General features: G+C 51.8%; 5 protein-coding genes across 5 annotated transcripts; 3 read left to right on the forward strand and 2 right to left on the reverse strand.

Moving 5' to 3' along the window:
* The first annotated feature begins 96 nt into the window (after nt 1-96).
* Nucleotides 97-3,762, forward strand: SEPMUDRAFT_122985 (peroxisomal targeting signal receptor). The gene is made up of 4 exons (XM_016901817.1): nt 97-1,057; nt 1,113-2,444; nt 2,528-3,009; nt 3,076-3,762. Exons 1-2 carry the CDS (start codon nt 326-328, stop codon nt 2,346-2,348), a joined length of 1,968 nt encoding a protein of 655 aa, XP_016765771.1. The 5' UTR covers nt 97-325; the 3' UTR covers nt 2,349-2,444; nt 2,528-3,009; nt 3,076-3,762.
* SEPMUDRAFT_34086 (Brix-domain-containing protein) lies at nt 2,782-3,852 on the reverse strand (the record flags this gene model as incomplete). The annotated part of the gene is made up of 2 exons (XM_016908557.1): nt 2,782-3,009; nt 3,076-3,852. 2 exons carry the CDS (start codon nt 3,850-3,852, stop codon nt 2,782-2,784), a joined length of 1,005 nt encoding a protein of 334 aa, XP_016765772.1.
* Nucleotides 3,853-4,068: 216 nt separating this feature from the next.
* SEPMUDRAFT_78139 (thioredoxin) lies at nt 4,069-5,606 on the forward strand. The gene is made up of 2 exons (XM_016910185.1): nt 4,069-5,061; nt 5,116-5,606. Exons 1-2 carry the CDS (start codon nt 4,264-4,266, stop codon nt 5,194-5,196), a joined length of 879 nt encoding a protein of 292 aa, XP_016765773.1. The 5' UTR covers nt 4,069-4,263; the 3' UTR covers nt 5,197-5,606.
* Nucleotides 5,607-5,853: 247 nt separating this feature from the next.
* SEPMUDRAFT_130359 (uncharacterized protein) lies at nt 5,854-9,724 on the forward strand. The gene is made up of 6 exons (XM_016902353.1): nt 5,854-6,292; nt 6,395-6,648; nt 6,713-8,328; nt 8,389-8,616; nt 8,718-9,322; nt 9,500-9,724. The coding sequence occupies exons 1-6, from the start codon at nt 5,937-5,939 to the stop codon at nt 9,612-9,614; spliced, it is 3,174 nt and encodes a 1,057-aa protein (XP_016765774.1). The 5' UTR covers nt 5,854-5,936; the 3' UTR covers nt 9,615-9,724.
* An 82-nt stretch (nt 9,725-9,806) lies between these two features.
* On the reverse strand, nt 9,807-11,422 carry SEPMUDRAFT_146616 (DHH phosphoesterase). The gene is made up of 3 exons (XM_016903769.1): nt 11,170-11,422; nt 10,590-11,104; nt 9,807-10,533 (listed from the first exon to the last, which is right to left on the reverse strand). The coding sequence occupies exons 1-3, from the start codon at nt 11,406-11,408 to the stop codon at nt 9,821-9,823; spliced, it is 1,467 nt and encodes a 488-aa protein (XP_016765775.1). The 5' UTR covers nt 11,409-11,422; the 3' UTR covers nt 9,807-9,820.
* Nucleotides 11,423-12,070: the final 648 nt, after the last annotated feature.

The following is a 12,070-nucleotide window of genomic DNA, read 5'->3' on the forward strand; positions in this document are numbered from 1 at the left end:
TGCTGTGGCGTCGAGTTTCGATAGATGAATAAGCCGAGGCTCACTGACATACCTCATGTACCTTACTGACCACCTCAGCACCAGACGGCAAACTTCTCTCATAGCAGACGACACACAATCACACGAGCCGGCACTTCCATTTTCCTCCTCTATACTCGTCTTCGCTCTATTCGGGACACTGCCTGAAGAAGTGCGCCGCCGTGTCCGCTGCCTTTTGTAGCAAATCGATTCTCTGTCCCCGCCTTATCCCCGCCATCTACTGTACACGGGCACCCACCCACAGGAGCAAACACCACGACAAGTGCATTTTCATCTTCACCAGACCATGTCGTTCCTAGGCGGGCCGGAGTGCAGCGCGGGCGCCAACCCGCTCGCCCAATTCCAGAAGCAGACGGCGGCCGACACATCGCTGCAGCGTGACCGTCTCACGTCACGCAACCCACAGCAGCAGCACAATGGCTTTCGCAGCGGCCAGCAGCTCCCTGAAGATGCCGCCTTCCAGGACTTTGCTCAACAAGGTCCACATATGGGCGAGATGCTGCCCAACGAGGCTTTTCACATGGAACAGCTTCGACGAGAGGCAGAGCATCTGGAGCGAGTAGGCGGTGGTGGCGGTGGCGGCGGTGCGAACTGGGCCGGCGAGTTTGCGCAGAAGGGGCCAGCCTTTAGCACGGAAGAGTTCGCGCAGCAACGAGGTGGAGCTTTCAGCCCGCAAGACTTCGCCCAATTCCGCCAGAGCCAGCTGTCGCCTTCTGCAAGGACGGCAAGTCCCAATAACATGTCGTATCAATCAGCCTACAGACCGCCGCAGATGGGAATATACGGAGGCGGCATGCAACGGCCTATGATGTACCAGCAGTCGCCCATGATGTATCAACAATCGCAGCAGCAGCCACAGCAGTACGAGGGGAAGGGAAAAGGAAGGGTGCAGGAGCTGAGTGACACCGACTGGGAAAAGCAGTTCGAGGAACTGTCTACAGCAGACAAAGATGCGGATCTAGACCAGCTGGATCGGGAGGCGAACGAAGCCATGGAGAGAGAGCTCAACCAAGCGGACAGGTAGGTCGTGCTTCGTCTTTCCTCTGCTATGTTCGCCTGCTCACTAGAGGGGCAGGTCGGAAACGGGCTGGGGCGATTTTGAGAGCATCATGAATGGCGCGAGAGCTGAGGCTAACTCCCACAGGAACATGCTCGCCGACGAGGAGCTCGGAAACCACTTCGGCGATGCGTACGATGAATGGAAGGACTTTGATGGCATGAACCACAATTTCGACTCGTACCGTGACTTTGGCGACTTTAGCACAGGACCCCCGACCGGAACCTACATGTTCGAAGAGAATAACCTGTTCCAAGATGTGCCCAATGCTTTCGAAGAGGGTATGAAGATCATGCGCGAAGGCGGCAACTTGAGCATCGCCGCTTTGGCTTTTGAGGCTGCTGTGCAAAAGGATAATGAGTTCGCGGAAGCGTGGGTGGCCCTCGGTCAAGCGCAAGCACAGAACGAGAAAGAGTCGCCCGCGATCCGGGCATTGGAGCAAGCAATTAAGCTGGACCCGAGTAACGCGGAGGCCCTAATGGGCCTTGCAGTATCATACACAAACGAAGGGTACGATACGCTCGCGTACAGAACACTGGAACGATGGGTGGCAGCAAAATATCCTCAGCTTGGTGTCACGCCCCGAGGGGTAGACGTGGAAGAAGAAATGGGGTTCACCGATCGTCACCAACTTCATGAAAAGGTCACTAACTACTTCCTGGAAGCGGCACAACTCAATCCGGAAGGTGGAGATGTGGACGTCGACGTTCAAGTCGGACTTGGCGTATTATTCTACGGCAGCGAAGACTACGACAAAGCTGTAGACTGTTTCACGGCTGCACTGAACAGCCACGAGCACGGCTCAATGAAGCGAGAAGGAGAAGAACACCTTTTGTGGAACCGATTGGGCGCTACGCTTGCAAACAGCAACCGATCGGAAGAGGCTATTGAAGCGTACTCACGTGCTCTAGAACTGCGCCCTAATTTCGTGCGAGCACGTTACAATCTTGGAGTCTCATGCATCAATCTGGGAGTGCTAGAAGAAGCTGCTGGCCACTTGCTGGGCGCTCTGTCCATGCATAAAGTGCTGGAACAAGAAGGTCGAGCGAAAGCTGCAGAGCTCATGAAAGACGGACATGGCAACGATGTGGATGAACATGCCGTCGATCAGGTTCTGCAACAGAATCAAAGCACGAATCTCTACGACACATTACGGCGAGTCTTTACTCAGATGAATCGTAGAGACCTGGCATCTATGGTTGGTCCGGATATGAATCTTGATCAGCTGAGAGGCGAAGGATTTGATTTCTAGGTGCCGCCGGTGCTCTGCTCGGTGTAAAGAGAATGAGTATATGTAGCATCTTGCCATACTGTGTACAAAAGAAATTACACTTATGTCACAAACCTTCTGCTTGACGACCAAAATTAGATTCCTTTACACTGCCACAATAGACGAAAGAAGCAGAAGCACATCAGGTTCATCGTACGTACCGATGTGAGGCGTATATGCATAAACGTACGTCCACAAATCTTTTCATTCGTACATACTGCAATTAACATGGTACTCCGGGCTGCATCTCAAGCACCCCCGGACAGAATCAAGATCTGCCTTTCTACTTTTTTTTCTTTCACAAGCCGTAACGCCACGCTCGAACGCGAAGAAGGAGGACAAAGGCAGTAAGGTACCTTGGTCTGACTAAACGGAATTCATGCCAGGACATCTTTTGGATCGATTCAAAGGTGTCTCACGCTTCGACTCTCGGCCGCTTCTTCTCTGTTGTGGTTAAAGGCACACCGCCATTCTCGTCGTCGCTCATGGCGACGTCTCCATCGTCGTCGTCGGGGACGTCTCTGCTGCGCTTGAGACCCTTCATTTTCCTCGTTTGCAGCTGGCTGAGATCTTGGCGACCAGTGTGAATGCGTCCGATCTTGTCTCCAATCATGTCGGTCTCGATGTTTTTCTTGGGCTTGGCCTGGTTGTGGAAATTAGCATTTGGAACTGGTAGCTCGTTGACAGTCTGTCTGGGTTGGACACTTACCTCTGTAGTCTTTGCCTTCTTCATAGCTTCTTTCCACATGTCCGGATCGGCATCCTGTCTCCTGCCCACTCTGAAGTCGACCCTGGGACCCATCTCTTCTACTGCAATTCTGGGCAGACTCGAGTTTTGCCCCTTCTTCGAGCTTATCAGGTACGACCGCATGTGGATCTGTGGTTTCACATCTTCTTGTTCTTCCTCATCCACACTAAAGTGAATCATGTATTTCAAGCCTTCCACATCCACCTTGTCCGTGTTCGGGCCCTTGAAAAGATCGAGCAAGAGCGACTTCGCAAGCGTATAGTCATTCTGAATCGGCGATTCGAAGGCGCTGCCGGAGAAGGAGAGGAGTGGCTTCAGTCCCACTGCGGCTTTGGCGTTCTTAAATTGCGACAAACTGCGAAAGGTGTCCGGATCGATGAGCAGCTCGAGCATGTCCAGCAGCTTGTAACCGAACATGCGCATCAGGGTTAGGCAATGGGGGCGTTTCTTGCTGTGCGATCCATAGACCATCAAGCTCGTGTCGTTCTTGTCGGCCCAGAACTCGAAACTGGTGGCATCTTCGAAGGGGTGTTTGTCGTTCTTTTTGGTGAATTTGACGGTAAGCGGCTCCTTGAGGCGGTTGAGGTCCTTGAGCACGAGTTGCACGATTTCGGAGCAGGACGTGTAGCGGAGGAACAGTGTCGTCTTGGGGTTTTCCGTAACTTGCGGGCCTTTGTTGTCCAGGTAGCGCTTTGTCTTCGCGCTCTTCGGCTTGATCTCACGGATCGGGAGCGACATGATGGCGGATGTTGCGTTGTGGTGGATACCTCAGGTAGTGTTGTCTCGAGGGCAAGATGGGCGGAGGAGTTTGGACTTTTTCGTTACTTGTGTGCTTAATTCGGTCTAGGTCGATCTGGTCGCAATCAGATTAGATTGGTTTAGTCGCGGAATTAGAGTTGAAAGTCACGTCAGAATGGAAAGCACAAATAATTCCACATCTCCGGCCATACCTACCTGATCTCTAATCAGGTTCAGGTACATGTAGTTGTCAACATCACCATCGACATTCTCCTTCTGCGCCCAGAACCTCAAAGCGTAGCGCAACAAACCATTACCGTCATCCTCATCAGCAGTACGACAACGACAGCGACAGCGACAACAACAACATCGCCACGATATCCATCTCGACCCCACTTGCATCTCGCAACCATGGCAGCGGGCTCGCAGCTGCACAACGTAGACTCGGAGCAAGCCTTTGACCAGGCCGTTACTGAGCTTCCAGCGACCACGTTAGCTGTCATCTACTTCCATGCATCATGGGCCGAGCCTTGCAAACAGATGTCGACCATCCTGACGACTCTCGCATCGACCTACGAGCCAGCCACTCCGCCCCGCATAACGTTCATCAGCCTGGACGCAGAAGAGCTGTCAGATGTCAGCGAGCGCTACGATGTGACGCAAGTGCCTTTCGTCGTGCTGCAGAAAGAGGGCAAAGTGCTCGAGCAGATCACTGGCACAGATGCGCACAAGGTCCGTACTGCGGTCGAGAAGCATGTGGCAGGCGATGGCAAACCCGGCGCGAGCTTGCCTCCCAAGCAGACGGTCACACGACAGGAGCAGGACAATGACACAGCCATGGGTGGCACGAGCGCATCGGATGGTGGATCGCTCTCACAGTATAAGCCTGGCTCTGGCGACCAGAAGACTGCGCCGGAAAGCACAGAGGGTTATGTCACTGGAGAGCAGAGCACAGAGGACCTGAATAAGAGGCTGGGCGAGCTAGTCAAGGCCGCTCCAGTCATGTTGTTCATGAAGGGCACTCCTTCTGCGCCTCAATGCGGATTTTCAAGGCAGACCGTTAGTATCCTTAGGGAGAAGGGCATTCGGTATGGGTTCTTCAACATTCTGGCGGACGATGAGGTCCGACAAGGCTTGAAGGAGTTCAGTGACTGGCCAACCTTTCCACAGGTGTACTGCGATGGCGAGCTGGTTGGTGGCTTGGACATCGTAAGTTTCGGTCACAACGTAGAATCACCAGAATTTGACTGACAACATGCACAGCTGAAGGAAGAATTTGACAACAATCCCGACTTCATGCAGGAATATGTGGTCAAGAAGGGCGGACCAGGTGTGACTACATGAACCTGGTACGAAGCTTAACCTTATGTTTCGATGACCTTATAGGAGGTAGGAGGTGGTGCTTGATGGCGCGCGGCTTTCTGCCGAGAGCAGTGCGTGAAGCCGCTCACGGTTCAATACTACTTTGGTCAATACTTCGGTCAAGTAATAATAAAATGCCTGCAGCACCTTCTGGCTGATCATCAACTTTTCTCGGTGAATAGGTGTCTTTTTCAAGCGCTCTGAGCCGAAGGACTTTGGCACTACCTTATTACAAAACATTTGCCGTTGGGACCGCCCTATGGTGGTGATCAATTGCATTATATATACGAGTCCTAGTAGGCGGCGCTGTCCTTCCAGAGTCATGAGTGCTGGACTCCATCAGTTATTGCCACCTTGAATCCCAAGTCGATGCCATGCACAGGTAGGAGGTAGATATAGGTAGCACGAGAAACCCGTTTACGAAATGTCTTGGAACTACTGAAGTTTACTGTCACTGCCACTTCGTATTACCGTACACCCCACGGCCCGCCGCCCGACAGTCTTCAAACTAACTCAGAGGGGCAAAGACGATGGTTTCATAATCCTCCCTGTAGCGCGCGTTGTTGTCCGGTGGAGGTACGTTTATATGCTTTCTTTTGCGCTCATCATCCGGAATCATTACAAAGTTACCTGGTACTTGTCGGCCCACCCATCCTTGCCCCCATCCATGTGAGAATCAGTCAGAGCTGTCTTGCGATATTCTTCAGCCTCCGAAGCACATTATGGCAACCCAGCAACATGCTCGACCGAACGATGGCACAACAGAAAGTTCGTCGAGTGACGAGGCGGGAGGCGTCAACCAAAATGCTGCATCTGGTACAGCAAAACCAGCACCGTCAGCGGCAGCAGCAGCAACGTCGAAGAAGCCAAATATATTTCAGCGACTTTGGCAGAAGCTTGACTTGGATCTGATTACTGTTATGACCATGTTCAAGGCATCGTTGCCACCGACTATTGCCATTGCATTCTATCAGAGCCATGCGGTTGCGGGAGTGTATGAGACGCTGGGGTACTTGGTAGCCATTACTTCTGTGCTGGGAATGTGTATCATGCCCCGGGGCATGTTTGTGCAAACCATGTGAGTGACCTGTTGCGACAATGCAGTCGAGACTGGAAGCACCCATTTTGAGCGGGACAATTCTTGCTCGGGACATGCGGGAACTGTGCTGACGAGTGGCAGGTTACTCAATGTTCTTGCAGTATGCGTAGGAGCAGCATTCTGCCTCCTTTCATTGTACTGCGGCATCAAAGCACGTCAGAATACTACTCCCGCAGGTTCTCCGCCGACAGGATACAATTCGAGTGCTTCAGCAGTGCTCGCAGTATGGCTGTTCTTCCAGACATATATGGCAAACGTGCTGCGCAGTGCCTTGCCTCAATTTCAATTTCCCGTGATCATTTACTCCATTTTCCTCGTCGTGTCGCTGACCTACGGTACGTACTGTATAGTGCTTGTTCATTCTCCTGGGAGCACACCACTGACATTCATTCACCTCAGGAACACAATTCCCCACTATGAGTTATGCAACTAGCTTTATGACACGCCTTATCGAAGCATTTTTGACCGGATTCGGGATCGCAACAGGAGTTTCTTTCCTCATTTTCCCCCTCTCGTCTAGAAAGGTCATATTCAAAGAGCTGTCCGGCTATCTCAATGGTCTCGGCGGCTTATTGAAGCTGCAAACTGCATATCTTGCGAGCCTGGAAGACTGGGAACCGGACACGGATGCGCTGACCCAAGACCCAGAAAAGACGAACGGCCACAAGAAGTCGAATGGCCAGGCCGGACCACAGCAACTCTTCGTCACTGCACCAGGCAAGAAGTTGAAAGAGACACTGCAGAAGATATACGAATTGCATACGAAGATACCCACGGACCTCAACTTTGCGAAAAGGGAGATTGCATTCGGGAAACTATCTCCCAAGGACCTCGGAGAGATATGGAAGCGTATGCGCTTCATCTTACCCCCCATCTTTGGCCTCAGTGCGGTGCTCGATATCTTGCAGCGCCGAGCTGAAGAGTCCGGCTGGGAGAATGGAGGACCCGGCGACCTCCACCAGCAGAAGCAACGGAAGCACATTGACGATTTGCATCAGCTTATGAAGAGCCTGCACGAGCCTGTTGCCTTTATGAGTGCCAGTTTGAACTCCGCCTTCCAACATGTGCTCCTCACCCTGGAGCTCGTGGAACCACCAAAGAAAAAGAAGCACAATGACGAGGAGAGCGCTGGCCTCGAACCAGTTCCAGGCACGCCAGCATTCGCCGAAGGATTTCGCAAGCAGCTCGATCGGTTTGATGGATACAAGAAACAAACCCTCGAGGAGTGGTGTCACCAGCACGGCATTAATATCCCGCCGGGCTTTTTTGACTCCACGTTCATTCGACCCGAGCACCTGGACACTCGCATCGAGCAGGCTCGAGAAGAGAACCAGAGACAACTCTTCTTTGGTCTCTACATCCATCATCTATTGTGGAAAACGGGCCAGGCAGCTCTGGATCTCGTCCTCTATGCTGATCAACGTAAACAGGACGGCGCGCTGAACAAGAACCGATTGATCGTCCCAGGCGTGAACACGTTCAAGAAATGGCTTCGAGCGGCTTTTGGACGACAAGATTACCATGACGAGGATCTGCTGACAGCAGATCTGAGTTCGAGCCAGGCGCTCGATCTGGGAGAGTCCTTTGGCAAATCGAAAGATCCTGAGCATCTTCCGCCGAGGAACAGATGGGAACGAATTGGTGAAGGGATCAGATGGATTCCACAGGCGCTGAGAAGTGACCATTCCGCGTTTGGATTTCGTGTCGCTTGTGCCACGTTGAGTTTAGGCATCGTTTGCTATCTGGAAGCCTCGCAGAGATTCTTTCTGCGCCATCGTCTACTCTGGGCATTGATCATGATTCCCATCTCCATGACGAGGACAGCAGGACAGTCTACCTGGTCCTTTGCCCTCCGAATACTGGGAACCTTTGTCGCCATGGTCGCCACGTACATCATCTGGTACATTGTCGACGGTAAGACCGCAGGCGTTATCTTTTTCCTCTGGCTGTGGATTTTCCTCGCGTTCTACATTCTCCTGAAACAGAAGACGCTCCTCGTGGCTGGCATCATCTCAGTAAGCTCACCATCTCCGCCCACACCACCATTTCACATCAAACTAAACTTTCATGATTAGATCGTCACGGCCATCCTCGTCATCGGCTACGAACTACAGACAAGAGTAGTCGGCATTGCAGTCAGCGAGTCCAATGGGCAGCCCGCCTACCAGACCTACCTCTTGGCCCCGTATCGACTGGCCACAGTCTGCGCAGGTCTGGCGACAGCCTACTTTTGGACGATATTCCCGTACCCCGTATCAGAGTCCACGGAGCTCCGAAAAGATGTAGGAGCGGCACTTTACATGGTAAGTAGAGTACGGCCGAAGAAGTGCTGGAGTCAGTCAGCGGTCTTCTTTTTCAGCGCTTGCTAACTTAACGCTTTTTAATCTGCTATCCACCTATATAGTTGGCCAACCTGTCTTCCATCGTGCACGAACTGGTCCGCGCCCGAGTGCAAAAAACCGACGGCGACGAAAACATCAAAAACACGCGCGGCTTCCATCTGGAAAAAGCCCGCAACATCGTCTTCACCAAAACTTTGACCCTCCTCACCAACCTCCACCAGAATTCCGCTTTCAACAAATTCCAAATCCGAGTCGGAGGTCGCTTCCCCCACCAAGAATATACCAACCTCATCGAATCCATCCAACGCGTCCTCCAATACACCAGCCTAATCGCCTACGCCTCTCGCACCTTTTCCTCCTCCTCCTCCGAAAACGACTCCGCCTGGTCGACCGATTTCCGCAAACTGCTCACCGAAGTCAACGCCACATCCCACCACATGACCAGTCTCCTCTCCCTCCTCAGTTCGAGTCTGACAGGCGGGCGGGCTTTACCTCCTTACTTGGATTTGCCGCAGCATTATCACGGCATGGTATTTGTGCAGCGCTTGCAGGCGATTGATGGAGATATTTTGAGTGTGAGACATATTGCGGAACCGGAATATGCGGCTTTTGCGGTGATTCAGATTTGTGCGCAGTGTATTCGGGATGATGTTATGAAGATTACGAGGTGAGTTTTTCTTTTTTTTTCTTTCTTTCTTTCGTCTTTTTCCATTCTCAACTTCTTTTGAACGGGGACGCGTTCCGTTCTTGTTGTTGTTGTTGTTGGAACATATCTTCTTCTTCTTCTTCTTCTTCTTCTTCATCAAGAGCTAACGAGATTTTCTTTTCTTCTTTGTTCATCTAGACATGTCAGGAATTTAGTCGGAGTGATTGATTTTAGTTTTCATGTGCAAGATCGCGAGCGAGACGAGGCGCAGGATGATTCTTCCATGGATGACAATACAGCGGAAAAGAAATAGATACCTAGCAATGAAGGAAAAATGAAAAAGGAAGGACGAAGGAAAAGTATTATTAATTAGAGGGGAGAAAAAAACAGTTCAAGTGTCTCTTGAGAAAAAATAATGTACAGAGAGAGAGAGAGAGAGAGAGAGGAATATGTCAAGTCCATCGTAATGCGTATTCAAAAAGAAAAAGGAGTCATGTCGTCCTTTCTTCATGCAGTCAATCAACTTTTTTTGCCAAAATATGTCAAAAGAGTGTTCTTCTGTGTGGCATCGATTTCTCTTTTCTTCGTCTTGCTGGGACTACCTCTACTGCTACTCGCCTCTTCTTCTTCTTCTGCCTCCTCTTCCTTCTTCTTCTTCTTCTTCACACCAACTTCCATTCGCCTCATGAGTTCTTCGAAATCTTCCGGCGCCACAATGCCGCCACTGGCCTGGACATGACCACGTGCGAAATGTTCGCCCATTCTCTGTAATAGTGTCGGTTCTGCTTCTTCTGCTTCTGCTTCTCGCCCAGGCCCTTCTTTCGGAGCATCACCATTTTCGGCGGCAACCTTGAGGTCAGGTAAGCTTGCATAAGCTTTGAGACTTTCGATAATATTGACAGGAGTCTTTCTGTTTCTTGCGCATCGGGGTATGCGGCAGCTGAAATTGACCTTGTTGTCGAGATAGCCTTCGTTGGCGACCATGACAATTTCAAGCTTATTGGATTGCAGATGACCTGCCCATCGAGCGGCAATCATCGGGTGGATCTGGGCGGCGCTTTGGATTCGGAAGACTGCGACTTTGCCATCGCCCGAAAACTGGGGTGCAGCGTGTTTACAACGCTCGACTTCCTTGAAGACTTCTGCGCGAGCAGCTCGTAAGCGTGCGTTCGTCGTGATATGACTGAGCTCAGTCGCGCTGGAGAGTGCCTCCCAAGCGGAGTGTACGTCGTCTACTCTCAAAAGTCAGTATTCGGCGTCCATGATGATGTACAGTGGGCAAGCTCACATGTTGCTGTTCGTCGTGGCGCGTTGACTAGACTCACGACGTCGCTCAAAGTCTTCTTGGTGTACTTTTTGAGCGTCGTCGACATATCTGGGAACGGAGGTTGCCATTTCAACGAGTTGCCTAGATCACCAATTGTTCCAACTACACACAGCCAGTCACATGTCGACGCGACGTCGGGATGTAATGGCTCGCAAATATGATAGGTGAGCAGCGCAGACGTGGCCACAGGAGGAGAGTCACAGGCTGTCACGTATGAGGCAGCATGGGGGAAGTCGGTCGCCGTGGCGTAGTGGTGGTCGATGACAAGACCAACATGTTCCCCGTCGATCAGAGGCGGCCCAGCACCCGAGCCTGTATCTAAAACAAAGATGTAGTCGGGCTTGCTGGCAGCCATACCATGTCGCTCCAGCTCGCTATGCACGTTGCTACCCTTGCCGAGGAGATGAACATGGATACGCTCGGCCGAGACTCCCAGCAGCATCAGAGTGTGACGCAGGATTGCTCCGGCAGATAGTCTGTACTCGTCGACATATAGTCATCAGCGCTGGTCTGGAAAAGGTCGCATGCGTGCAAGACTTGCCCATCGGCATCTTTGTCAGGCACAATCAGAATGCGGCCGCTGGACTGCGCACTTTGCAGGATGATGTCGCGTGCGTGATCAATTTGCGATTGCGGTGCAGGCCATTGGATGCTGCCATCCTCGTTCTTGACCGAAGGGCTCTCGTGGTACTGTGGAAGCACAACAGCAGGCTTCCGTCGTTTCTTGGCCGGCGCATTGCTCTCACCAGATGGCAGCGTTCGTTTCCGCGCAAGGCTCATGAGGCGAATGGCCCTCGATGGGCGGAGGGAGAGTCGGAGTGGCGCAGAGATGGTGGTTGGTATGGACAGGATGTATGCAGGTGACAAGTAGTGTTTCCAGATGCGGCATATGCGACCTGTCACTCGCGAAAGCATTGGATTCTGCACCCTGTCTTGTCTTGCCTGGTCTACCTCCTATCTGTATCATCATGTATTTTCTGTAGCAGCGGAAACAAAACGGTATAGGATTTGCATGCAGGGCTGGATTCGGAGGCTGGCCTTTCGTCATTGATTGCTAGGTGCCGCCCGAGAACTACAGTATAGGTATATACATGTACTGTAGATAGAACTACTGTATGTGATGATGTGATATTGGACATGTGTGCTCAATCACCCAAGGCACTCAACGATACCACTCCCCCAATATTGTTGTTGTTGTTGTTGTTGTTTGTTTGTTGTTGTTGTTTTTACTGTTGTTGTGATACCTGATTACTACCGGGAACACGCGGACTGGCAGCCTCCGGTCATGTTGAAGTGGCAGGGGCGTGCTGGGAGATGCTGTGAATTACCTACCTGACCTACTACAGCCTACAGCCTACAGGTATGTTGATGTCTGCGGGGGTCCATCTCCTCTCTCTTTTGCTGTGCCGCCTGTTCTGCCCCAATGGAACTCATCCCCTGTG

This window comes from Sphaerulina musiva (genome assembly GCF_000320565.1).
Source record: "Sphaerulina musiva SO2202 unplaced genomic scaffold SEPMUscaffold_1, whole genome shotgun sequence".
In the NCBI taxonomy this organism is placed as follows: domain Eukaryota; kingdom Fungi; phylum Ascomycota; class Dothideomycetes; order Mycosphaerellales; family Mycosphaerellaceae; genus Sphaerulina; species Sphaerulina musiva.

Coding starts and splice junctions, on each gene's coding strand:
- SEPMUDRAFT_78139 (XM_016910185.1), top strand. CDS start 4,264: ATGGCAGCGGGCTCGCAGCTGCACAACGTAGACTCGGAGCAAGCCTTT. Junction 5,062..5,115: donor TGGTTGGTGGCTTGGACATC/GTAAGTTTCGGT, acceptor CAACATGCACAG/CTGAAGGAAGAATTTGACAA.
- SEPMUDRAFT_146616 (XM_016903769.1), bottom strand. CDS start 11,408: ATGAGCCTTGCGCGGAAACGAACGCTGCCATCTGGTGAGAGCAATGCG. Junction 11,105..11,169: donor CCTGACAAAGATGCCGATGG/GCAAGTCTTGCA, acceptor CGACGAGTACAG/ACTATCTGCCGGAGCAATCC. Junction 10,534..10,589: donor GCCACGACGAACAGCAACAT/GTGAGCTTGCCC, acceptor TTTTGAGAGTAG/ACGACGTACACTCCGCTTGG.
- SEPMUDRAFT_130359 (XM_016902353.1), top strand. CDS start 5,937: ATGGCAACCCAGCAACATGCTCGACCGAACGATGGCACAACAGAAAGT. Junction 6,649..6,712: donor CGTCGTGTCGCTGACCTACG/GTACGTACTGTA, acceptor CATTCACCTCAG/GAACACAATTCCCCACTATG. Junction 8,617..8,717: donor TAGGAGCGGCACTTTACATG/GTAAGTAGAGTA, acceptor CCACCTATATAG/TTGGCCAACCTGTCTTCCAT.
- SEPMUDRAFT_122985 (XM_016901817.1), top strand. CDS start 326: ATGTCGTTCCTAGGCGGGCCGGAGTGCAGCGCGGGCGCCAACCCGCTC. Junction 1,058..1,112: donor GAGAGCTCAACCAAGCGGAC/AGGTAGGTCGTG, acceptor CACTAGAGGGGC/AGGTCGGAAACGGGCTGGGG.